Source organism: Meriones unguiculatus, chromosome 17, assembly GCF_030254825.1.
Source record: "Meriones unguiculatus strain TT.TT164.6M chromosome 17, Bangor_MerUng_6.1, whole genome shotgun sequence".
Classification (NCBI taxonomy): domain Eukaryota; kingdom Metazoa; phylum Chordata; class Mammalia; order Rodentia; family Muridae; genus Meriones; species Meriones unguiculatus.
Genome location: NC_083364.1, coordinates 45,222,016 through 45,249,802, shown reverse-complemented (window position 1 = coordinate 45,249,802; position 27,787 = coordinate 45,222,016). Strand labels below are relative to the sequence as shown.

At 39.6% G+C, this 27,787-nt stretch overlaps 1 protein-coding gene across 1 annotated transcript in view; it reads left to right on the top strand.

Moving 5' to 3' along the window:
- Positions 1 to 27,411, top strand: part of Gap43 (growth associated protein 43) — a 94,916-nt gene extending 67,505 nt beyond the window's left edge. Inside the window, exon 3 of the mRNA XM_021649569.2 lies at positions 26,736 to 27,411. Coding sequence (XP_021505244.1) covers positions 26,736 to 26,821 — 86 coding nt within the window. The 3' untranslated portion in view covers positions 26,822 to 27,411. The remainder of the gene's footprint in view (positions 1 to 26,735) is intronic.
- The last annotated feature ends 376 nt before the right edge of the window (positions 27,412 to 27,787 follow it).

Sequence of the window (27,787 nt, the reverse complement as noted above, 5' to 3'; positions counted from 1 at the left end):
GCCTTTAAAGGGAGCAAGCAAACAAACAACAACCAGCAAAACTAATTCAGGGCCCAAGAACAATATAAAAGTGGGTGTTTGGAGGAAAACTGAAGACTAACCGAGTTCAGATGCCATGGTGGTGGGTGTATCTGAATGAAAGAAATGAACATAATTAGGAAACATTGGTGTAACCTAAGGAAGAGAAAGGCGAGTTGTGTTAAGTGATTGGGGGTTTAAAAAAATCAACAGTAGAAGTTTTTTACTATGTTGAAAGAAATAGGATGACTATCTGGTGTCATAGCATTTTGTAGAGTTGCAGGCCTTAGATATAAAAGAAGACCTTGGTTATCCTATAGAATAAGGTGAACGCAAACAAAGCATTAGTCATTCTTGCAATCCATTCCACAGTGTAATATTAATTTTAGTTCATCCGCTTCAGTGAACTTGAGTAAACAGGATTTCTAGACTTAGTTTTCAATAGCCTTACAAAGGACTGAAAAATAAAATTAACTTAAGAAAAGCTTCAAAGTAGGGCCTCGTCACAGTGAATTGTTCTTGCCCCACCTCAGAGCTGTGTGCTTTGCTGGGAGTCATTTCCTGGAGTCCCTGCTGGTCCGCAGGCCTCTCGATTGGGAACAGTATTACGCTGTTGCCCTCTGCTGGGACAATGTGGGAAATTCACCGGAAAACAATGGTGCCCAGGCCTTTTCAATGCTGGGAATGTTGGTGACATTGAGTCCACAGCAGCCTCCAGGCGAGATTCATTTAGTGAGATTTACGGTCAGGTACGCTTTGGCATTATGCCTGTATTCATTAACTAAAAGGAGTAATTGGATTTTTACTGCAAGGACGCAAAGCTAATTTTTAAAAGTAGTTCAGAAAATGGTCCCGCTTTATCTTTGGCTTGAGCGCCGGGCGCTCCTTTCACGGAGTGCCCTGCGTGATTCATCGTGGGTGGCGAACATCTTGCCATCAGAATAAACTAGGGCAGGGTTCCAAGGTAATTTAAAAATTCTGTTTGATTATTATTGTTTTTTAATGGTGAGGAAAGCCCATTGATATTCATAACTGATTTTCTTGTCTCAAATAATCGAATTAATGCCTTGGTGTTAAATTAGATTTAGAGTGTCCTCTTTGGTGTTTCTTTAGTTCCCTGATCAGCTATTTTTTTTTTCCTGCTAAAGGTGAAAAATCATTCACTGTAATTAAAAAAGGGGTGGGATGGATGCTAAGAAAGAAATCGAGCTGTGAATTGTCACGTGTGTAAATTGGTGACAAACTTCTAAAAGAAAACGATGGGAGCTGAGTGAGCTAAGAGAGAGGAATGGTGAATTCTAATGCTCCATTTTTATTTTTATCTGAAAGGATCAATAATATGTACATGATGGTCTGCCTCCGGTTTCCATAACAACCTGCCTCATTGAAAGACCGCAGGCTCCGCAAATCTCCAATTATCAGCCTTCCGGGGCTTATTAATGGAGCCTAGGATCCCAGTGAGGCAGGCAGCTCATTGTTGGCACGTGCCTGGTGGGCTGGCAAGAGGGTGGGAGAGGAGTGAAGTGGAGTTGTGTGGCCAGACGGCAGCCATTTGTCCCCTGTCCCTTCTGGGAGCTGCGGCCACTCAGGAGGCTTGAGCGCATCTTCTGAACGCCCAGGAGCTGTACTGATGTGTCAGGCAGCTCAGAAATAGCTGCCTTTTCAGCTCCACGGCAACAGCCATCCTCCGGTAGTAGATCTACATGAATGTAGTAGATACTCCTTCTGGCTATTGAACCCCTGTAATTTATTGAGGATTCCTCACAGAAAAACAATAGTGACTCTGTTTCCAATATCCCCCGAGCCTTAATTAAAACGTGAAACCAACCGAATGCGTGTCTGACAGCCTCGAGTTTCTCAGTCTTTGGTCTGACATTCACTTATTAGGTCCTCACCTAAAGTCATTGGAAGAGCAAATGTAAGCTGGGTTTGGTGGTGAAAACCTTTAATGCCAGCACTCCGGAGGCAGAGGTGGGCAGAGTGCTGAGTTCAAAAGCAGGGTGATCTACAAGGAGAGTTCTAGGAGAGCCAGGGATGCACAGAGAAACCCTGTCTCAACAAAACAAAACACACACACAAGCAAACAGAAAAAAGGGGGAGTAAATATAAAACATAATACTGATGAAAAACTATAGATTATATATGCATTTGTCCTAGACTGGTTGCTGACTTGTCTGTATGCAGCATCCTGTTGAAGGTGCAGTCACTCTGTGCTTAGGGCTTTTGTTCCTTTGCACAGATGCAGAAGAGAGCAACAGCGCTTCATGTTTGGGGATGCACACACGGCTCAACATGCATATATGTGTGTGGAGGCTCTCAGCCTCTCCCTTCCATACAATGCTCATGTTAATATTTTCATATTCCTATAATTCGACTCAGACCAGAATTAAAAGGACCAACCCAGTTGTATAACCCAATGTGATTAAGGAAATGGTTTTCCTCATCTTTGATTAATAATTGCTATCTATGTCATTATTGGATTTCCATTTGAGGGTGGGAGGTTTGGATATAATAAAGCACATACAACATTAGAAATAGAATAATCACACTCATAAAATGCTTCAGGAGCGTTACACAGATGTCAATTTTTATTGTAATGCTGAAGTGCTAGTTGATGAAGACTTCTGTTTGACAGAATGCCAGACGGAGTGACTTTGTAGCATGGAAATGTCTGCCTTAACATTTTGAATAGTCCTTTACATAAGCCACCACTGAAATCCAACATGATCAGAAAAGAAATCTTTTGGGGGGTCTTTCAAAAATAAAGAAATTTGAGGGGGAAAAAAAACCTCAAATGCATTAACTATGCAGAATCACTAGGCTGCTTTTTAAAAAACCTGAACGTTACATTAACCAGAAGAATGGAATATGACAAGCCCTTGCCGTGACTCAATCCATAGCTGTCACAAAGCACTATGAGACTAGAACAGCCTTGGCAGAATTCTCACCAAAGTTGCTTAGATAGTAATATTTGTGATTTTGGACTCTGGGACTTGGAACAGAATCTGATAACACAGTCATCTTTTCCAGGTTGAAGTGACAATCTCTTTGACTACTTAGCTGTTTCTGTGCCTCACACCCCGAAACAACCCTACTTTGAAGGTTTACAGCTGAGGAAGCCAGGGTGTGGAGGCATTACATAAGGTGCTTAGGGCATCACACTTAGGAAGTGACACCTTCCAGATTCACACTTGCACAGCCTGGCTCTTGAGTCTTGAGTTCTCACAGGGGTTGCCTACACTCGGACTCCAGTTTGCTTTTTTGTTTCCTTTTGGTTCCCAATGGTAATACCCATCTCCTCAGCTTCAACTAGAAGAACCCTGTCCAAGATCACAGATGTCTTCTACAGTGGGAAATCCGATAGTCATTTCTAAGTTCTCACCTTTTCTGCCTAGCATCTGATACTTAACCAGTCACTTCCTACACCTTGAAATCGTTTTATTACTACTCTCTCCTGTTACTACTCTTCATTCTATCTTACTTTCCTTTCTACTGCTGTGATAAAAACTGACCAAAAGCAACTTGGACAAGGAGAAGGTTCAGTTCATCTTACAAATTACGGGTCTTCACTGAGGGATGCCATGGCAGGAATTCAAGCAAGGACTTGGATGCAGGAACTAAAGCAGAGACCATAGAGGAACATTGCTCACTGGCTTTCTCCCAGGCTCATATCCAGCTACCTTCCTCATACCTTCTTTATGCCTTCTATCTGCCCAGGGGTGGCACTAGCTAGACTGGATCCTCCTCCATCAATCAACTGTCAAGAAAATACTGCCTATAGGTCAGTCTGACACATATTACCTCAACCGAGTCTTCCTCTTCCCAGAAGTCTGGTTTGTGCCAAAGTCAACAAAAACCAACCAGCACAGTGCTTTACCTAGTCCTGTCGGTAACCTCAGTGGATTCTTTGGATTTTGACCGTGGTTACAAAAGGTGCCTGTAAAAAGGCACAACACTGAGACCAACAATAAACCTAGTCTGTATGACTGTGCGTGAACTTTGATGAGAAAGGACTGTGAGGACGTTTGTGCATGGCTGCATTTAGAAAGTGAAGTGGAGGAGTGAAGCTAGGGTGTGAACTGGGAGCACAGGGAGTGATGAGAGAGGCCAGGGGTGAGAGTGTCAGCACAGCAATCACAATCCAGAAGGAAGTTGTGTCCGAAAGGACCAGGGTGCCAGGAAGCAACTGTAAAGCTCCTGAGTCTGTGGGCTGAGAATGTCCAGTGATGGGAGACTCTATGCAAAGAAGAGAACAAAATTCAGTTGTGTGCTTAATTATTTTGACTAAACCAGTAACCTATCATTCCTTACTCAGTTTGCAGCATAGCCACGACCTCCTGAAACTGCTTCCCAACCCTTACTTATTACATGGGTAAGTGGGAAGAGTACGGGGTGGGGGTGGGGAAAGGAGAGAAGAGCAGTGATTAACCTTCACTGCTGAGTGCTTGGAAATGTGGCAGCCATGCCTGGAGATTTCCTACTCCCAAGACTTGGGTTGACGGTTCTCCATTGAGTCTGTTTACTGTGGGAAGCGTTGGCTCACTGAGGAAGTACTTTGGCACTGGCGGGAGGCTGATGGGAATATAATCATTCCAGCTCAGCTATTCATCTTTAGCAACCTGTGTCCTGACACCTGCTGGGTACATCAGATTTATAGCTTGTCACCATGAGTAAGGTGTTTGTGAGAACCTGTAACCGACTTAATGCTATTCTTTCACAAAATGCTTTTGTTTCCTCTTATTCTGCCCCATGTCATTCTTACACCCTCTGTGCCATCTATCCCAACCTTTCTCTGTCTCCCCCCCACCACTAAGCTCCCACCCAGATCTCCAGAGAATCATTGCTACTCAGCCCATCAGCCAAAGTTAGTGGGTTCCCATGGCAACCAGGCAGCTGGTGTCTAGACACTCAGAGAGAAGCTTTGCGATTGAACTGCAAATCTAGATTCTAACACACACCCCTCCTCCTCTTTCCTCCCATTTCCCTTTTATTTACAGCAAGCATTAGTGCCAACACTGGATGAGGTTTCCTTTTGACAGACCATTAAAGGAAGGAGGGGGAAGAGAGAGAGGGTGAGAAACCAAACGTACTGTCTTGTCATATCAGTTCAGTAAGAGGACAACTGAGTTGACAGACTGATCACGCTTGCTCTTTTTTTTTCTCACGAAGGATTTTATTTAATTAAAATATTTTAAATTAGAAAACAGAGCCCCTAGTCCACCGGGAGTCATAAGCATCTTTAAAAGCCAATAAAAGCACTTTCAGGGTAAAGCTTCAGCTGATACACTGGGGTGAGGCAGAATTTTTCACCGGCACCAGGCAATCAATATAATTTCTCTTTCTATGTGGCTTGGGGGAATTACATGTCTTTGGTATTATAGGAAAATACAAGAAAGGACTTTAAGTGACACCTCACATCTATTAAAGTCAAGTTGAACTCTTTTTATTTCTCCTGAGGAAGAGAAAAGCAGTCCTTAACAACCAGGGTCTAGTCTGGTTCTTAGTCTTTTTAGAGTTTTCCTGTGTATATAGCCATTTTATACAGCACAAAACTTAGACATAGACACTTTATATAATACAGCTACGATTGTATCTTAACATAGTCTAAGTATAAATATTGTCCAGATTACAAAATGGCAAGCTATATCCTTAGGTCCAGCTAAATAAACAATGATGTTTTTCTAGAGGTGCCCAGTCATAAAATTACCCATCCAGAACATTATTCCAATGCAGAACAAGCAGTGTTCTGTTTACTCAAATTCATCTAATTCACCAAACACAAACACAAGCTCAAATCATTTCTGATTCTTCTGAGATGTCTCATGGTTCCCCATGGTGGATGTTTTCATGGTTCCAACTTGTCAATAAACCTGGAAACTGCTGGCAGTCTTTTTGTATAGTGTTGATGCTCCATAGAATTTATTTGTTTGCTTCAATGAAAAGTACTTTTCTTATACATTTGATTATTTTATGAGTTTTTATTCCACAGTTTTTTTTCTGTTGTTGTTATTTTTAAATATACCTCACTGAATTCTAAAATCTTATAAAAATTAACTTAGAAACAGAATTAGAGCTGCAGAAATGGCTCTGTGGGTAAATAGAAATTGAAAACCAGAGGTCAGATTTCTAGAATCAAGCCAGACATACTAGTGTGTTTGTGTGTGTGTAATGTATGAGTTCCCATGGCAGATGAGACACAGAATAACAGACTCTCCAGCAATTTGCAGGACAGTTATTCCAGGTGGGAAATAATGAGGGACCTGGTCTCAATGCGAATGGAAAGGAAAAACTGACATCCGAGGCTGTCCTATGACTTCATGTGCACACTCTGAAACATGTATGTCATCTTCTTCACCACCACCCAACAAATATTCAAGAAACACAATTCATTAAATTGACTTTTCCTTTAAAACCTTTTCATTTTTTATCTTACCAAGTAGAGATGATGACTCAGGGCAGTGAGAGTTTGAGAACTTCTTCCTTTACTCTTTAGAAGGAAATTGGCAGTGGTAGTTGGGCTATGTGGATCAGACAGACAGCTGAATCTGAACCTGTTGCAGCAATATTATAACTTTCAAATTCAGTACACTTTCATTTAGCTCCGAAGGCAAATTATGTCCCAAGTTTCAGATTCAAAAGGTTCAAAGAATTATTTGGAGCTTCAGTTACCTCTTTTCTCTTTTGCATTATCATCTATCAGCTCTAAGTGAGTGTTTTAGCTGCTTGAGAGCAGAAAGGCTTACTAAGATGTGATTCCATTAGTTCAGAGGTGACTGTCTTCTCTACTACCCTCTGCAATGTAAGTCACACTAATGAAGTTACCATATGTCTTTCAGGCAGGGTTCTGTCCCTGACTTTGTAATATTCTTGCTCCTAGGTGAAGGTAGTTGAAAGAGCTCTTCTTACAATCATCGAGTAAGCTCATGCCAATCAACAGTTGGGAAACCATTCCACTAACCAGGCTTTAGTTTGCATTACTTCAGGCCCTACATCGTTTGTCTCTTTCTAAAATTCCAGATGATCTGAGACTCAAGCCCAGTCTCTCTGCCATCTACACTCACAGAGCTAGAAATAACGGTTGTTCTTAAACACATGATGACAGGGACTCTCCTGCTTACTGATAGATTTCTATAATTTAGCTCTGATTGATATAAGCTGGCCTCATTCTAATTCCTGTGTTCCCACAGTCTCTACTCCTTACTTCCTGGCTGTTGGACTATTCCCCTAACCATGTACTTCAGATACTTTGCTTACCCTCTTCCGCCTATTCCCTGGCTTCACTCCAAACTAGTAGCTGTGTGGCCCATCTGTATTCCTTTTGAATCCAACAAGCTTTTCCATCTACTTAGTCAGCATAGTTTTTAATTTCATATTTATGGCCTCAGGTAAGGAGGTGTGCCAGGGAGAAAAGAATGAAAAGATATCGATACATATAGATGATTTATGTAGGTCACCATGATATGATAAGGCCAGTTGGATTGTATTTATAGAGAGAATGGCCACTTGATGTTCAGTATATGTTCAGTTAAAATATGGCTGAAGTTACCAAGGCAGTTAAGGTTATAGAAACATATTTGGCAATAGAATCTGGGATTTAGGGAATGTGATGCAAAGACAAAGTTTTGATTGGAAAAAAATCAATATGTTTACAAGAGTATTTAAAGATTAGAATATGGTGATAGGACCAGTGAGATGGCACACCCAGTAAAAGTCCTTACCCCCAAACCTCATGACCTGAATTAGACTCCCAGAATTCACGTAGGAAAAGTAGAGAACTTACTCCTGCAATTGGTCCTCTGATCTCCACCTACATACCTTGGAATATATGTTTGTACACATCCATAACAAAAATAAATATAATTAAAATGATATACAGGTGGTAGCAGCATTTAACAGTTCACATTAAGGTCATTAGAGGAAGGAGTCTTTGAAACAGTCTGAAAAGATGATGCAGAGCTGGATCTTGGGTTATAGCCATTTTAGGGTGCAAGGAAAGGAGGTCTGGCTCTACAGGGGCAAAAAAATGCATAAACTATTCTTAACTAAACATATGAAAGAAAAGTAGTGTAAGAAAAAGTAAAAACCAACCTGTGCCAATACCCTACGAGATGATTTTTAGTAGGTTATAGCAATTGGCATCCCACACAGGCATCATAGTATCTTGGGGTTTTTTAAGAGTGTTATAGGCAGGAATAGACTGGTTACTGGTGAAGGGAGTTACAGTTGGGATTGCTTTGAAATAAGAGGAATTTTATTCAATTAAGCCTACATAATTGAATATTTATTTTCCATGTGTCCAGCTCATTTCAAAGGGACAACAGTTGTAGCCTCACTTAACATTATATAGACAAAGAATGCCGATTTAGAGGTTCTGTGTCCGGTCCAGTCTTGTCAGTAGTTTAGGCAAAGGGGCAAAGGTCAATGTTTGGCATTGTTATAGGTAAACAAGGGTGGCATCCTGAAATTTTACAGGGCTCCTCAATTGTGAGAACAGCAAATTATATGGAGAGGTTCTTTGTGGTTAGCCATTTCCTGGAGTACAAAAGGATAGGGGGTGTTCAGGAAGCCAAATAATGGTCGAGTTTCTTAACTATTGCTGTTTTCTCCGTCATAGATCTCAGATAAAGGTCAATATTCAAAAGAAAAACAAACAGTCAAAGGTCCAGAACAATGGTAGCTTGTTAATAGGGGTAACTAGGTTAAAAACTGAGGTTTATAGCTTAGAATGTAATTGTTCTCTTGGTGAATTCAAGGAGAGCACAGGTAGAAAATTAGGGAAGAGGGAGTGAAGAAAATATAGTTTTTCCTCACATGAAGCTTGTTTTTTGGAGACAAAAAGAATAAATAGGACAGTATGGACCACCAGAAAAGAGATTGCTCTGGAGTTTATGAAAGGCATTGGATAGAAGAGAGGTTACTAATCTATTTGGTGTATGTTATTCCAGAAGGCGGACTACATAAAGCTTATGGTGGTAGATTTCTGTGGAATACCAGAGAAAATTTATACTCAGAGTTGTGGAAGTAGAGATTGTCCACCTCTGGAGGTATCCGTGTGGATACCTGCAACAGACTGAGAGTGTGGTAGGGTCTCGAAGAACATTTTGACACTAAAGTGTTGTTGGTACATATCCTAACCAATTTCAAATAATTTCAAAAGTTGTATTTGAAAAAGAGGAATAGTAGATCATTTCTATATACGATATGCCCTATAGAATGGTTTTATTGGAGAGAAAACTTTGGGTAGAGAAACAGGGAGGGGTGGTTTTCTCTCTCTCTCTCTCTTTCTTTCTTTCTTTCTTTCTTTCTTTCTTTCTTTCTTTCTTTCTTTCTTTCTTTCTTTCTTTCTTCTTTTGACAGTCTCACTCTAGTCCAAGCTGGTCTCCAACTCATGGAAATCCTCTTCTATTAGCCTTTCTAGTTCTGGGATCACAGGAATGAGCCACCATGCTCAGCTTGAGGGATAAATTTTCAAATTGCACTTTAAATACTGAATCTATGATTCTATCCTAGATAAGATTCAGACTCAGGAATCTTTATTCTTTTGCTGATTATTCTCCTAATGCCCTCAGAGAGCCAAAGCTGTAACATTCTTTCAATACATGTAAGAGAGGAGCTTGAAGACTGTAACTAAAAAGAGAAAAAAAATCGGTGCAAATACTAATATTACTTTTCCAATACAGTTCTGATTGTGCTACAGTGAATGCCATTGATTCCTAAAGCAATTCTTTTACTCAAAGGCAGCACCATAATTTGACAAGCCCCAGGAAACCAAAGCATACAATGAGTACAAAATGAATTGCCCCAGTAAGAGGTGGGGATTGTATCTATTTACTCTTGTGTAAGCTTATAATACAAACACCTTTGATGGGGCTTACTTGTTACAATAATGTTTTTTAAATTAACTCCAAAATGGGGTTAAACCTTCACAGTTGGTTTTGTAATGTTCTGATACTACTGGAATCTAGAGGGGGGTGGTTGATAGAAGAATGATATTCATTTTTATTTTATCCTTTGCAGGACATAAAAATGGTCTTTTAGGGCTTCATAAATACAACAGTATTTGTAATAATTTTAACCACTTCTGGACTTTGACCACTCAGTAACTCATTATTTAATTTATAAAATGTACCATAATCTGTAGTTATGATCAGCCTCATGAATTCATTTAGAGACCCCTATTTTTTTTCCTTTTTTCCCTTTCTGTGTAGGATTTCCATTTCACCTCCTACAAACTGAGCACAACACTGAAATTTTACAAGGCAGTAATTCTCAGTACTGGCTCTGTGAGCCTCCAGGGAATCAAAGATTACTTTTGATAGCTCTTAAAGTAAAATTATATTGAATTGCCTTGCATGTCAGAAAGGAAATGGGAATGGGAGAAGAGAGAGATGGAGGGAATAGAGATATACGGCACATTTAGGACTATAGGGGAGAGGTAGAAAATAAAATCAGCATTAGAACCCACTATGCTCGCCTGGAAGGACCCTTGCATTCTGACTTTCAGTGTGATTGTAAGCAAATCCCAGTCATTCATTATTCTCTCAGTGAAGGAGGAGCTGAGATTAGATCAGCTAAAAGGTTCCCCCAGCTTTCACTAATTACATGAACAATTTACTGTAATTTTATGAATCATCACAAGCCAAGTCTGTGATAATATATACAGACTTAGTGTTTTTCTGTCCTGAATTATGTAGTTCAGCCATTTGCATTGATAAAATTAGCAAGACAACTGCCAAGTTTCCAGTTTTCTCTGGGCTGTGTAGACACAGCCATAAGGGAAAATTACACAACAAGGATAAATAGTTGTCTGCCTAGGCTCAAGTTCTACCCAAACACGTCACGGTGGCGAGTCACGACAAGAAACTGAGTGTGATCCATGGGTACAGTGCTCTCATCTTAAAAGATTACATCTCACCTAGACAGTGGGTGTTCACAAGCAGGAGAGACTGTTAGCCCTCTGTAACATGATCACTGTCACTCTCCTAGAATTGGAGACATGCCCTGTTTCAATTTCTGAATGTCAGCCCCGGAATCAGATAATTGGATCATATCATCTGATATCAGATTGTAGGATTTAGCAAATCTTGAGGTGTCTTGCTGTTGTTTGTTTGTTCATTTTGTTTTGTTTGCCTTTAAAGATTAATGTTGGGACTATCAACTTTATAGTAGGCGATGTTAGCCCAATATATTTGAAAACATTATTGAGGATCAGGGTAGACTCTTCTAAATAAAAAACACTACAACCTGGAAGACAGCTCTTTAAATTTTCTCAAAGTCTGAAGACACAAGTCACAGGAGGAGGCTTTGAGGTCAGTTTCTGGGCCCTGCCTCTGAAGTGTGTGGTGTCTTCAAGAATAAGGACTAATCTTCTACTGCTGGGAGTCAACCAAGGCCAAGAGCCTATAAAATTTTTTTTGAGGGGGTATGTAGTCTCTTAAGTATATAGGTAGTATATAGTCTCAAAAGAGAGTTTCTCTGGAAGAAAGGTAGATGGTGGTGGGGAGGGACTAGAAGGAGAGGAGGGAGGGAAAACTGCAGTCCATATGTAAAAAACAAACAAGCGAGCAAGCAAACAAATAAATAATGTAGATAGGGTTTAAGAAAGTTACCTGAATTTTAAATAAAAAGGTAGGGGGAGGTTCTCATGTCTGTTATTGGGCTTTTTGCTAGACAGTGTTTGGCTCTTAGAGGGAGCATTGTCAACCCACATGGGAAAATTTCATTTAAATTCCCTAAGTACATTTATATATGGATTTACTTATAGGTTTTATTTTAGGTAGATAGTTAATTCCTTATGACTTTTTCAGACATCCTTACTATTATTATCTCAAAAAAAAATCAAGGAAACTATAAAAAAAGGTAGATAAGGTATGGGGAAGCTCATTTAAATGAGCCGTATAGAGCTTATATGCAGTTAAATTAATGAAATATTCTGATAAACAGAACCAAGAGAGCATATCAATGAAAATGACTAATAAGACTGCTTTTTCTGTTAAATTTCTTCCGTGTTTTAAGCCTAACATATACTATTGAATACATCATGTCTGGGTGGTTTGGTTTTGGGTTTTCTTTTTGTTGTTTTTGGAAAGAAGATAGTTTTTATTTTTTGGCTCACAGTTTGAGGGTACAATCTGTCATAATGGGCAGGGAATTATATCTGATTTTTTTTAATTGTAACTTCTTTAAATGTGTCAGGGAGAACTGTAGAAAATATTTTCTAGGTTGAGGAGGAGAAAGAGAAGTGCCAATTTCTGTCACTTTTGACAAAAGCTCCTAAGGAAATACGACGTTTTTGGCCTGGGAAGTCATTTTAGAAGACAGTCACTTTCTTCCTTGGCCTGCCTGTTTACATTCAGACTCTGGTGGGATTTGCTTGGGAAGGTAAAGAAATGAAGAACTATTGTGCATGAGTGGAAAGAATGGCCACTTCAGAGACATCCTTTCTGGGGTTCCCTTCCTCAACTCATGCCCCTTCCCAGATGACCATAAGACTTCCTGGAAATTAAAAATCTTTTTCATAACAGAGCTAGAAAATGTCACTCTATCATTCCTTTTAAAGCTTCCACAATGAACTTTTAAAATATGGAATTTAATAAACATGACCGGATGAAAGATTTTTTTTTTCTCTTACAATTGCCTATGATAACCTGATGTCTGGAAAAGTCATCATTTAATTGTGTAACTTGTCCATTGTACAAGATTCACTACACAGCCAGGGACAAGGGGCAGACTGGCTCGTACTCATTCAATATGAGTGCACATATTTTCTACAAACAGAGCTGCCCCAGGATAAGGGCGATTACATTCGAAATGGACCAGTGTGAAGTTGAGGTAAGAAATGGATTTCCTTTGAATGTAAGCTGAGGCTTCAGTAGAGATATTGCTAATTTTTAAAGTTCTGCTCACCAGCCTTCTGTGTTTTTTTTTTTAAACATTTAATTACTTGATTAATTAATTCATTTAAATTTATTCACTTTGTATCCCAGCTATAGCCCCTCTCCTCATCCTCTCCCAATTCTGCCCTCCCTCCCTCTTTTCCTCCCATGCCCCTCCCCCAGTCCACTGATAGAGAAGGTCCTTCTCCCCTTCCATCAGACCCTAGCCTATCAGGTCTCATCAGGACTGGCTGCATTGTCTTCCTCTGTGGCCTGATAAGGCTGCTCCCCCCTCAGGGGGAAGTGATCAAAGAGCTAACCACTAAGTTCATGTCACAGACAATCTCTGCTCCCCTTACTAGGGAAACCACTTGAAAACTGAGCTGCCATGGGCTGTATCTGTGCAGGGGTTCTAGGTTATCTCCATGCATGTCCTTGGTTGGAATATCAGTCTCAGAAAAGACCCTTGGGCCCAGATTTTTTGGTTCTGTTGCTCTCCTTGTGGAGCTCCTGTTCCCTCCAGGTCTTTCTATCTCCCTCTTCTTTCATAAGATTCCCTGAACTCTGCCCAAAGTTTGGCTATGAGTCTCAGCATCTGCTTCGATACCCTGCTGGGTCTTTCAGAAACCCTCTGTGGTAGGCTCCTATCCTGTTCGCTGTTTTCTCCCTCTTCTGATGCCTATTCCATTTGTCTTTCTGAATGAGGATTGAGCATCTTACCCAGGGTCCTGCTTCTTTTTTAGCTTCTTTAGGTGTACAGATTTTAGTATGTTTATCCTATATTATATGTCTAATATCCACTTATAAGTGAATATATACCATGTGTGTCTTTGTGTTTCTGGGATACCTCACTCGGGATGATATTTTCTAGTTCCCAGTATTTACCTGAAAATTTCATGATTTCCTTGTTTTTAATTGCTGACTGGTATTCCATTGTGTAAATGTACCATAATTTCTGTATCCATTCATTTGTTGAGGGACGTCTGGGTTGTTTCCAGCTTCTGGTTATTAAGAATAAAGCTGCTACAAACATGGTTGAGCAAATGTCCTTGTTGTATACTGAGCATATTTTGGATATATGCCTAGGAGTGGTATAGCTGGATCTTGAGGTAGCACTATTCCTAATTTTCTGAGAAAGCGCCAGATTGATTTCCAAAGTGGTTGTACAAGGTTACATTCCCACCAGCAATGGAGGAGGGTTCCTTTTTCTCCACATCCTCTCTAGCATGTGTTGGTCACTTGAGTTTTTGATCTTAGCCATTGTGATGGGTGTAAGGTGAAATTTCAGGGTCATTTTGATTTGCATTCTCCTGATGACTAAGGACGTTGAGCATTTCTTTAAGTGTTTCTCTGCCATTTGATATTCCTCTATTGAGAATAGAGGAAGTGAAAGACCTGTTTGAAAAAAAAAAAAAAAAACTTCAAGTCTCTGAAGAAAGAAAATGAAGAAAATATCAGAAGCTGGAAAGATCTCCTGTGCTCATGGATCTGTAAGATTAACTTAGTGAAAATGGCCATCCTGCCAAAAGCAATCTACAGATTCAATGCAATTCCCATCAAAATACCAACACAATTCTTAACAGAACTTGAAAGAAAAATTCTCAGTTTCATATGGAAAAACAAAACAAAACAAAAAAAAAAAACCCAGCCTTTCTTCTTATCCTGCCAACCTCTGATTCTTTGTTTTGCTGCCCTGACAGTTTGGCCAGTGGTCCATCTTTGCCTTTGAAATCATTTCTGGGCTTTAGTCTCAACTAGAAAGCTTTCTTCCCCCAAAGAACTCTCTCCATTTGTATTTTTTTACTCTGTAAGCAAAAGCCTTTTCTTTTCCTTTTGCTAGATTACTTGAAAAAAGTTTCTGTAAGACTGCCTAAGTACTCACTATTGAAAAAGATATAAGAAATAAAAAACCTCATTTATTAAGCATCCGTGTAAGCAAAGACGTGACACTGTTAGTTTATTGGTCCTTCATTTAATGTTCCATTTCCTTCATTTCTGTGAATTTATTGTTCTTACTTTGTGAAAACATGAAAAATCAGGGAATGTACATATTGAATTGTTTTGTGCCAAGCTCCTAAATATAATACTTGGCATATTGAAAATATTGAACAATATTTTCTTTCAGAGCCAGCACATGATTTAAACATGAAGTGCATTGTGAAGGACTTTAAATCAACACATTTAGTTCTTATAACAACCCCATGAGAGAGGTACCAACATTACTGCCAATTATAGATAAGGAAGTTGAAACTACAAGAGGTTAAGCAAGTTACCCAAAGCCATAGTAAAATGTTACAAGGGAATTTAATATGATCTGTTTCTGGGATTATCTCATAACTACTACTCTAGGCCAATAAGAATTATTATGCTTAAAATATCTTTCATTTAAATATTTTTCTTGCATATCTCAATAGCTTGGTAAAATTAATAACCATAAAATTAAAATTAGCAAGGAAATGGAGGAAGTTTTCCATGGCTACGAACTTTGGTTTATTGAGATTCATTTTGTAACCCCAATTTAAAAGTTGGAGCTTCATTATAGGTCCACATTTTTCCTGCCTGAGGTTATTGAAGTTTTATTTATATTTAAAATACATTCATGGATTCTTCTCTGTTTTTTTACTCTTTTTAGTATGTTGTGAGCATAGATATTGAGCATGATTCTAGGATGTGGAGACAATACAGATACGTGCTCTTTTTTTCAAGCATGTTTTAAGCATCAGGATTCATTGGCTAATCAATTTTTTAAAATCCTGCTTTTGCAGAGTAAAAATTTGTGTAAACAATATCCCTGAAAACAAAATGACATTAGTTTATGATCAACTGAAGACTAGAAAAGACACCACAAATAAGCATATAATGTAAGAACTATAATTTCCATATCAAAAGAGTGATTAATTCTCCCTAGAGTAGTTTAAAATGGGCAATATCGTCGACCTGGGTCATTAGAGTTGGTGAGCATAAATTCAAATGACTTAAGTTTGAGTATTTTCTGTATACATTGAGTAAGTTACAAGCTAATATGTATTCCAACCACATCCATTTTTTTGGTGAAAGGATAACTTTGGATCAAAGCTTGAGATCAGAAAGTTTTGTGTAACTAAAGTATTAACGACACCCTTTAAGAAAATAAGTAATAACTGAAAAGAATTATTTAAGGGCAGCAGAAGATGGTCAAAGATGAGAGTTGAGAGTGTGGTCTTGTCTTATTCCTCCAAGAACTCTGAAGCAGAGATTGCACGACAAAGAAGTGGAGATGCAGGGGAACATGATCCCCAAGGTAGAGGTGGCTCCCAATTTGCATCTATAGGTCAAGAAGGCAGGTGTTGGTTTGGGCAGCCAAATCGACATCAACTGGGAGCTGGAGTCAGGGCCTGGTAAGGTAAGATTTGCACTTGTCACAAATAGCAGCAGTTACAATGTACAGAAGACCTCTGACAGGCAGCAGTACATATTCACAGATGCAGAGTAGGTTTGAATGCCAAATGAGGAAAAAGGTAACACAGAGAAAAGTTTTTGTTTGTTTGTTTTTTGCTATGGTATGCTACTTACAAAATCAAAGATTAGATATATATTTTACTCATTCTCAACAGAATATTGAAGTAAGTGTGTGTGTGTGTGTGTGTGTGTGTGTGTGTGTGTGTGTTAGTCTCCTATAATAATTTAAAAAGAAAATTTAAGGTCAGAAGGAAAAGGTTAAACTGGGCCAATATTACAATGATTGCATGCAGTCTACTTAGAGCAAACAGAATAGATTTCTGCAATTTGAGAGCACAGAGACGAAACTTACTTAGGTTTTTAAAAGTCTCTGATGAAGCCTGGAGGTGTTTACCTGTCTTGTCAGATGGGAATTTTTAACTTTTAGAACCATAGATCAGACCATAAAGGAACAAAGGAAGTGAACAAATGTCCTGAGGCTGAACTATGTTAGAATGACACTCAGTGTCATAGTTACCTTTCTATCTTTGATGTCACATTTTGAAAAATTCCTGTGCTGCTGGTGCCAGAAATGCTTATCTGTGTGCTAACTCTACACTCTTCCTCTCCTCTCTCACAGAACTAACACCTTAGAACGAAGGTCAACCACCAGATCACTCTGGTGTATTACAGACTAACGCCTCCATGTATGACTGCCATTTCAGGGTGTAATCTGTCTGTGAGGAGAGATGCAGGGATAAGTCTATCTTATGGTTATGCTTCTGTGAAAACACTACACTATCAAGCTTGGGGTTTGAATTTTTACTCCCAGAAGTTGACTTTTCCATTTTAATCACAGTAAGAAATGAAGTAAATGGATTAGGAATGTAGCGCAGGTAGAGAGCTTGCCTGGCCCTGGGTTTGAGTCCCCAGCACCATACATACATATACAGACACATACACACACACACACACACACACACACATAATCTACACACATACATATATATATAACCTACACAATACATAAAAATACAAGTAAAATCATTTAATTTTATATATTTATTGCATCTTATGCCAGAAATGACTGACAGGTATTAGACAAGTTATGTAAGTTGTAATTGTTGCTCTTTCTGCCTATCAGTGATGGGAGGAGGCAGGACATTAATTTCTTGATGACTGTGTAGACTAAATATACAGATAAATTTTAAGAGGTTTCAGACTGAGTTGACCTATCCTTTTTGACTTTTGTTTTTAATCTTTGGATCTCTTTTCCTTTCAAATAAAAACACCAGCTTTCATTTTACTGGTTGAAAGGATGCATTCCCTTCTAGCTTCTGGAGGAGTGGTTTCCCTTGGTTCATAATCATCCTTTTCTGAGTGTCTGCTTTTCTGTGTACAGCTGTTTACAACACATGTATCTTTTTCAGCCAGAGATATAAAAGTATTGTGAAGGTGTGGTGATGCACACCTGTAATCCCAGCACTTGGAGAGGCAGAGGCAGGTGGATCTCTGTGAAATCAAGGCCAGCCTGGTCTACAAAGCAAGTCCAGAACAGCCAAGACTATACAGAGAAACTCTGCCCTCCAGAACAAACAAACAAACAAACAAACAAACAGACAAAAGTATTATGGAGGCTCTTGTTTTATGTAGAAAAGTAAAGAGAAAAATAGGTATTTTTTTTTTCCTTTAGGAAATGTTTTTTGGAGGTGGGTAATGGGTCTTGGAATGAGAATGTTACAAAAATTCATAAGTTAGATTAAGGTCGAAGAAATCAAACTCATGGTTGGTTAAAATACTCAGCAGAGTAAGTATTTTAAAATATCTTTTCACAACTTCCCCACAGCCTGCAATTAGATGGAGCAGGCACAGTTGTCCATATTATTATCTCTAGATTAGAAAACTAAGGCAAAGAAAGGAAATCCAAGTTTTCTGAGCTCAATGGCTAGTGGTGGAAGTGTCAGGGTAAATGGTAGAATTGCTTAATCCTGAAAATTCCAAGGCAGAAGAGAACATGGCAATGGCATGTTTGGGTATCACTGAGACTCCATTGCAGCTGCCTTTGACATCTCTTCTTAATTGAATGCTTCCTTGTTACTCTTTGAAAAAATGTAAGTGCACAAAAGATTATTTTCTCTTTCAAAGGCTCAGAAAAGAAGGGACAAGGGTGAAGGTGTAATTTAGATCATTATCCTGACATCAAAAATTATGTATACAGGCTTGGCATTTTAATATAATTTAAAATATGAAACAAAGTGATGACGAAGAAAAATATGGTCCCCATGACAACTGAAAGCTAGTGTAGGCTCCAGATTGACATCTGTTGTAAAGCTTGAGAAAAGATGGAGTGAGTCACTAAATGGCCATATGTAAGTAAGGCGCCAACCACTCCTCACTGCTTCCCTTTGAGCTTTTGAGGTACCGATGCTTAATATCCAAGAAAGATGACAATAAAAAGGGAAAGGGAAGAATACTCCAGCCCAGTGGTGATTGGTAGAGTAATTGTGGGCATGGCCCCAGGATGATAGCAGCTTCTATTTAATCAATGTTGACAAGGCTGGGGAGAGCAGGGCAGGTCCCAAGAGGTAATGTTTTACTCGGAAATCCACTCAACCTAATTTCAGTAATGTAGGGCTGTGGAGGGACCTGGAGAAGAGCCAAGAATCAGGGCCATTAGAGCTCCATGTGGGCGACGACAGCTGGGAACACCGCCATCCCTCCAGCAATCCTGCAACCAGGCTGCCTGGCTGGGCACGCAGGCAGCCGCCACTGCATATGCTCCTGGTGTTTGCTCATCAACAGAAGGAAGGCGCCGGCATGTTATTCTTGCCCTTTCGAGGAACGGCATAAAGCCCATCAAAGGCAAGAACGGCTTCCAGATTCTCTTTTTTTCAGCCAGGATCGGAGAGTCAGGTGGACATACACCTTGAATGACAACGGTTCAATTGTTCACTCAAATCTCTGTTGTGGTTTTGTCGTTCATGACTACCGTTACACTATGCAAATGGTACAGGAGTGTTTTACACATTTACTGTTCTTTTAATGTGACCTTGATCACGTTTTAAGAACGGTAATCATAGAATCGTAGAGTTAGGGCTGTGGCTCGGTGGCATAACACTTGCCTAGCATGCACAAGGCCCTGGGTTCACAAGCACTGAGAATGGTGTGGGGAGAGAATGGTAGTCACGGGTCACAAATGTCGGAAACTATGATAGTCTTTTTTTTTTTAATGTAGGACAATCTTCAAGAAAATTCAACTTTGCAAATTCAAGAGAAGTGACTCAAGAGAAACCATGCTGAACTCTTAACCAAGCTAATCTTTTGTGCGCTATATTTTCTCCAATGAACAAGACATAATTCTAGAAACTGGTAGTATATACCGCCCCAGAAGACAGACATTCTTAATTTGAGTTTCACTGTAATCACTGGTGTATTCCCAATTCATAGGACAGTATGTAGCACACTTCCTTTCATTAGATACATTAATGAATGGACAAACACGCATTTTTCTTCATTTTGAAGTGTCTTTTAGCTTTGAAGCATGAATAAATAGTATATGGCCTTATTTTCTATGATATTGACTTTCTCTTTTAAGTTAACACATAAATAAATGATAAAATTAAGAGGCTTCCTATAATCATGATGATTTCTAAGAGGACTTTGGGTTCAGAAGAGCATGCTTTTCCAAAGGCTAAAATGCTAGAGAGGCAAGTTACAACTATTAAATATTAAAGTCATCTGTCTAAGTTATTCCAGCATTCTTTTTATAACTGGGTGGTACCCACATCACTTAGATTATGACAAGGCGAAAGTAGAATTCAACATTTTTCACTCTTGAAAATATGACCATGTTTGATTTGAAAGTTCTCTCATTCTCATATCTTACAGCACACAAATATATATGTTTTTCTTTTAAACTCAAGCCACTAAAACACATCACCAGTTTTCATAAGAGGAACAGATTTGAGAAACTGATTTTGGTGTGATGAAGACCAACTTGGGGATACATCATCTAGCCACATGATACACTCCTCCACACATACACACATATACATGTGTGTATTGTCAAAGAATTTCAGCTTGGCTGATATAAAAATGAATATGAAAATTGGGTGACTTTCAAGTAACAGAAGTTTACTTTTCAGTGTTTGTTAACCAGTGAATCTAAAATCAAGCTTAGAATTAACACGCTTTGTGAAGTGAGGGCCTGATGTCTTGACACTCTAAATTCCCCCTGTGTCTTCACATGGTGGAAGGAAATAGCGAGTGCTCAGTGGTCCATTTTTTAAGAACGCTCTGCCAAATCAGGAGTGCTCCAACCAGCGGTCTAGTCATTGCCTGAAGACTCTACTTTATAATGTCAGCACACGGGATCAAGATTTACATCTGCAAATTTGGGGGAATACAAACATTCAGACCATAGTGCTATGATTTTTTTTCCTATGATAACTTGACCAAAATATCATCATTAGTATTATTTTTGTGTGTTTAATGTGATTAGCTAAATGGCTAAGAAGGCTCGTGCTCCATTCTTTAACCTATGGGATTTGACCTTTACTTCCATATCCCATGTCAGAATCTCTCCCCAGCTCTGAGCCCTGTTGCCTCTGCTCCTATATTTGGTGTCACTTACCACGGAGAATGTGACTTCAGTCAGTTAGCTTCTTCAGCCTCTAAAGTAACAATTGTCACAGAGGGAGGGTGATGGTCCACAAGAGGAATGCAGTTATTTATGCTAATTGGACTATGGTAATTGAAGTGACCAGCTGGCCTCAGCCATTCATGCCTTTCACATTCATCACCATGATTGAAGTTTTTTTTTTTTTTTTCCTCAGAATACCAAAGATTACATATTAACTCATCTCTAGCATTTTCAAATTACATAATTAGCACCAGAATGTGCCAAGGCCTGTTTTCATATTACCAAATACTAATCAGGGTTCTTCCCACCATTTTGAGCCACTTTTAGCAAGTCTAACTTCTAGATTTTATTGGCACTGACACTCTAACTCTGAACTTGTGTCACAGTTCCCATTGAATCCATCCATCTTGATTGGGCTAAAGTGAGGGAGAGCAAAGGGTGTGCTATCAAGCAGAAGGCTTGAACAGGTTCTATGACAGGCTGAGATAAACTGCCACTTACAATCCCTATGTACAACTTTATATAAATTAATCTTTTGTCTCAAATTCCCCAGAGGTGACATAAGGTGATTAACACAGCTGCAGGATAGAAATGAAACAATAGAAATCTACTTAAAACTCTCCTGAGTATTGACAACAGCTTAAATGCATTAGTTTAAGCAAAATACCTTACACAGAGGGCCAGGACTGTCATAATTTACAGTTATTTCCAGAAAATAACTGTGTGAAAATAACACAAAATTGTATATCTACAACTGAGTGGCCAATCTGATTTATTGTCTTGTAAGACTGGTTTATGGTTGGCATTACTGGGGATGAAATAGTTAATAACACAGAGAAGTGCTTTTCAGCGTGCAGGTTCAAATGAATCTACTCTAAATTATAAGGATTCTAGCATATTCTCTTCTGTCTGATGCTCAGATCCTCCACAGACTGCATTTAGTGTCCATAAAAGTGGATCCTGTTAGAGTTGGTATAGCCTACATCTCACTGTGGTTTTTTTTCCTTTGGTATGTAAGGTTTTCTTTAGTAATATTATGGGTTCTTCTTAGTTGCCCTCACCTTATAATTGTGAGAGACTGGTACTTTCCAGGTTTCTTCCTTCCAATCTTTATGTTTCTTTGCCATAATTTCTTGGGCACCTATCAAAGCTTCACTGAGCCCCCTGGTTTGATACATTTTATTTTCGTGAAGTAGTCAGCTCCTCATCTCAAACAAAAATGAGCTTTCTGTTTAGACAGAAAAATTACTCGTGTTGCAAGCAAAATAAGATACACACAGAATTAATTTTATGTGTTCCTCTGAATTAAGTTCTGGGTAGATGACTGATATTTCAATTGAATCTCATCAATTGTCATGTTCTAGTATTTACATTAAGGAGTCTTTTATTTAAAAAAATAAAAAATCTTCCTTTTATAGGGAACCAAAAGCTTCTAGACTCTGGCTACCATTTTTTTTTTAAATGTTTAAGCAGTAAGTTGGATATTCTCCTAACTTCTGCTCCTCACATTTGTTCCACTGATATAATACAGGTAGAAGGCCTGTGCTTTAGCCCTGGCTTCCAGAAAACCATACGATTTAAGGACCATCTTTTTCTGTACTTCAATTTCCTCATTTCTGAAATGAAGATATTCATTCATTGTTTCACTCCACACTCATTGAGGGCTTTCCCTGTATTAAGTCTGTGCTGGACACCAGGGATTCAAGATGGAACAAGAGTAGATTCCACACACACACACACACACACACACACACACACACACACACACCCGCCTCAAGGTGTTTATATCTGAATTGTTATGTTAAAGGCCCTCTACATTGATCACACTCTGTAGCTGTAAATATTTTTCTGTTAAATTAAAGTAATCAACAATTTCAATTAGGATGGGATGTTTATTACTGTTTTCATATCTCCTCAACACATAGGAGAATATTTGCCACACTGCAAATGTATATCACATAAATTAAGTAAATATATATGAATATTTATATATTTACATACATGTGTAATACATATTTATAGACACATATAATTTGGAGTAACAAGGAAAAATTGTAGGTCTCAAAGCTCTCCTAATAGAGAACTGTCAGCAATGACTTTGTATCATAACAAACAGCTTTGTATGAGTTTTTATCTTTGTCCTTGGCCCAGGCAAAGGATGGGCAGGAAAAAGTATTGGAATTGAAGAGGATTTAACCTGGTTCCACCTCAGCAAAGGACAGAAGCATGGCTGCCTTCCAGAATCACGGGCATCTTTGTCTTCTGTTTATTCTCTTAGAATTTCCTTCCTTTATATTCTGCAAGTACAAAATCCTTCTCATGTCACATACAACCTCATTTCTCTTGAGTTTTGTAACTTGCCTAAAATCATATAGTTCCCAAGGTTTTATTTCAGTAAGAGAAATTCTATACTTGACCCTTCCATATGCTGTTGGGTCATTTGAATTTTGCTGTAAAATTGCTTCTTGGAGCCAACAAAGATAGTAAACCACTTTTGGTATACTTTTAATATCCAAAGGTTTGGGCAGGGCAGGACACCACATGAATCTTCTAAAAGAAGCCTAGATTGCTACACAAGGATCTCAGTGACTTAAGTCGGGAAGCTTTCTGGAAAATATGTCACCAAAAGTCTGTATCTTAGGGGATACTGGCACATGCAATTTTATGGTGACAAAATTGAGTTTATCTTATCTAAAAACTTGGATTAAGACAATGTGCTTCAAAAGTTAATAGTTGTCCTTTGGTAAGCTGTGCCCTTAACGGAGTTTTCTGAGTAACTACTGCATTGCAGAGGTAACTCACACTGAATTGTGAACTTGCAAAAGCAGTAAGACTTTAAAACTTTGGGTATAATTAAGACATTCCTCAAAGCTACTTACATTATTGACCAGATGAGGATGGCTTCTTAATAGAAACCATGTATATCTTGAAGGACATTTTTTTTTCAATATATTTATGAAGAATGAATTCCAATGGTATGTTTGATAGTGGTAGTCTTACTTAGATGCAAATATTCAGCTTTGAGGGAACCCTAGTCTATGTCTGAGTGACTTGAAACACACATACATTTTTATAACTCTTCTAATGGCCTGCTAAGTGAGGTCCATTTTGCTAAACTCCGCATCTTCTCCCTATACCAATCCATTCCATTTAATACTGTTAGTTTAATTTGTTTAAAGAATATCTATTATACATTTTTTTTTTTTTTGCTTTAGTGTTTTCAAAGCCTACCCATTGCCTTTTAATTAAATACAGATCTGCCAGGCTACTAAGACCCTGCTGACTCCAGTTTATCTGTCTAAAAAAAACTGGCAGCTAGTAGGTATTAAGAGGAGGAAAGGTGATAATACAAGGTACATTTTAAAGGGCATAGGTATCTTTAATACCAGAAAGTTTGTAGAAAACAAATGTTAGCATAGCAGGCCTGGTGCTTTCGTCCTTAGCTTGGATTATAAAATTGACTCATGATTGGCACCTGTGAGCTAGGACTTTCAAGAGTTCTCACAACCCCTTATTTGATAAAGGTGATTCCCCGAGCCTAAAATCTTGTGTAAATAGGGTGCTTTAGGCAGAACTCTGTTTTCATTCTGGGGGCCTGGTTTCTCTTCGTGCCAGGCAGTAGGTGCCTATGTGACCAGCCCCCAGTGCATATCTGAATTGTAGGCTTGAGTGAATATCCGTAGTAGATGCTATCATAGGTGTGGGCTCTCAGTGCATGGGTGGAAGGAATAAGCATATCATAGGAAGAAGACTCATGGCCCCTTGTGTCTGTTGTCCCACTCTCTCCCCATGCCGTCTCCCGACCTCTGCTTATTTTGTTTTGTGTCATTCCACTTTCATAAATTATAACCACGGTATCCAACCATGCTTGGGGAGAATGTCCTGCTTCAATGGCTGTAAAGGCCTGAATGATCATGGCTGCATCACACTGTTGTGAGACTCTAATCTTGCATATATACCACAGGCAAACCAAGGAGACCAACACCAGAAGGCCTGCTAACCCTCCCATGCCCGCCCATTCCTTCAGATGATTCATGGCTGCAGCAATCCATGTTGATAATCCTGTGGCTAGTCCTGCGTCCACTCCGGTAGAATTTACTGTGACAATGGCCACTCTCAGCTGTTGGATACCATAAAAAGCTAAAATGATACGCTCAGGATGCGAGGCTAAGCACTGCACTCAGGGTCAGCCGCTTTGGACCCAGAGAAGAGCATGTCTGATTGCATGCGGGTTGATGCCCCAGGTCCCGCCTCTGAGAAAAAGGTATCGGACGGTCTGATGCTCTTTGGGTGGATGACACCTAAATGAACATCTGTACAAAGTCCCAATTTATTTCTAATATCAGAGATCAGACCTCTACTCTTGCCTGATGCGTCTAAAACAAAAAGGGGGAACTGTAGAGAGCTGCGGAATGCTATGCCTTAAAGATGGAGCTGGTTTCTGCCTTCCACCTTCCCGATGGTGAGTGCTCTCTGTCACGAACAACTCCACATTTGGCTAAGGCCGAGGATCTGGCTTGCTTCCATGTATGTGGACCTATCTGCATTGCCCCCGTGGCACGCCTGGGTTGGCTACCCAGAGGCTATTTAAGCTGTGGGCTGGCTTTCCCCGGGGTCCGAGGATTGTTCAATGTTCCTGAATAAACTGCATTGAAAAAAAAAATTATAACCACGGATAGGGACGTTTGCTGAGTCTACAAGTCCTATCTGAAAAATCACTGGACTTAGGGGTGCTGTACATATGGGGCATAAGATAAGTGGTTAGCTGTTACCAAGTAATTTTAGGGGAAATGAATTCTCTTTCGACAGGCTGGCATATTGGTAAAATGCCTTACAGCATATAACCAGTGGACTTCATTCTGTAGGGAAAGCTTTGGAGTTGGGGGAATTTACCTTCAGAAAGATATAAACCTACCTTATTCAGCAAAGCAATACTCGAGACCGGGTCTCTGTATTCCCTTGGGATGTACTCAGCTGCAAGAGGGCGTAAACCGTCATAGCCCTTTGCAGTGGTTGGTCATCTCCCTCCATGAGAAAGGTGAGGGAAAGGTGTTCCAGAGTGGTACACACAATGATAAATTTTCTTTCTGTTCCACCATTTCTAGTGTACCCTTTGTATCTCTGTGGTCATAACATAGGTGCTCAATTCCAGCTATTATTTGGTGCTCATTTTATTGGAGAGAGGAGGACACGAAAGACAAAATCCAACTCCATTCTCGCAAGGGAGATTCTCCTTACTCCTAATGAAGCTGTCGCCCATTGCTCCAACAAGGGGTCCAAATTCATGTACTGCTGCTAGAAATAAATGATAAGATTTATTATCATTTGAAACGGATGCTCAATGAGCCATGCGAATTATCTGCCTCCATCATTCTGACACTAAGCAACAGGCAAACAAGGTTATTGTGGACGCCTCGGTTGTGAGGCTAAAAGGTTGACAGTCACGGCTGTGGGCTGCGGATGCTGTGATGCAGGTGGAGGTGCCTATCCTGAAGCCTGAGTTCAATCCCGGGGGCCCACAGGGTGGGAGGAGAGAAGTGACTCCCTGTAAGTTAAATTGTCCTCTGATCTAAACAATGCTAAAGAAATGTAGTATCTGCTGCCTGGGCAGCCTCCTGGAACAGAATCTCCTGGTATTGGTGTTACTGGAATATTAATCATGGCGTTATCATAATCCCTCATGCGGTGATTCGGGGAGAAGAAATACATTGTGCCACTGAAGCGATTCATGAGACAAAAATACTAACCCTCCTCTCCCTCCTCCATCTTGCTTTCTTTCTCAGATGCTGTAGATGAAGCCAAACCTAAGGAAAGTGCCCGACAGGACGAGGGTAAAGAAGACCCCGAGGCTGACCAAGAACATGCCTGAACTTTAAGAAATGGCTTTCCACGTTGCCCCCACCTGAACCCTGTCTCTCCTGCCCTTTCTCAGCTCCACTCTGAAGTTTCCTCTCCTGTCCTGCTCACGTGCGTGAGCCTGTCCTCTCCTACCTACAAGCGCCCCCGCCCCCCTCTGTGGCAAACATTAAAAAGAAAAAAAACGCAGGAAAGATCCCAAGTCCAACAGTGTGGCTTAAACATTTTGTTTCTTGGTGTTATGGCGAGTTTTTGGTAATGATGATGCAGTCATCTTGGGAACTTCTTGCACTGTACCCCAGTTTTTTGATCTGGTGCGTGTGGCCCTGTGGGAGTCCACTTTCCTCTCTATTTCTCTCTGTTCCAAGTGTGTGTGTGTGCAATGTTCCGTTCTGAGGAGTCCAAAATATTAAGTGAATTCAAAACCATTTCTGTTTCCTCATTTTCAATGTGATGGAATGAACAAAAAGGATAAAAAAAAATTAAAAAAACCCGGTTTGTTTTAAAAATAAATAAATAAAGCAAATGTGCCAATTAGCGTAACTTGAGGCTGTAAGGCTCCTTTTTCAATCTGAATATTAAATAAATCATGAGAGTAATCAAGTTTGGTGTCTCTGTGTCTCTTTTCCATATCCCTCCGGTTGTTCTGTTTCGACACATTGGACTCCTCCTCTTTTTCCTGAGCCCTTATGCTGCCATCAACAACCCTGGTGAGGGAAGCACAGGCTCTGGTCAGGACCAGTGGCTCCAATCCCGATGGGATAGTTGGGTACCATGATAGCATGCTCTGGGTACTGTGCCAAAGAACCTCAATCGGTGTGACTGAAGCCAACAGACATTTATCATCTCACAGTAATGAAAATTACAAGTCCGAACTCAAGATGTTGGCAATGCTGATTCTTTCTGGGGCCAAAAAAAAAAAAGGGTGTTGCAAACTTCTTGCCATGGCTTACTCTACATGACTACGTTTTTAGGATAC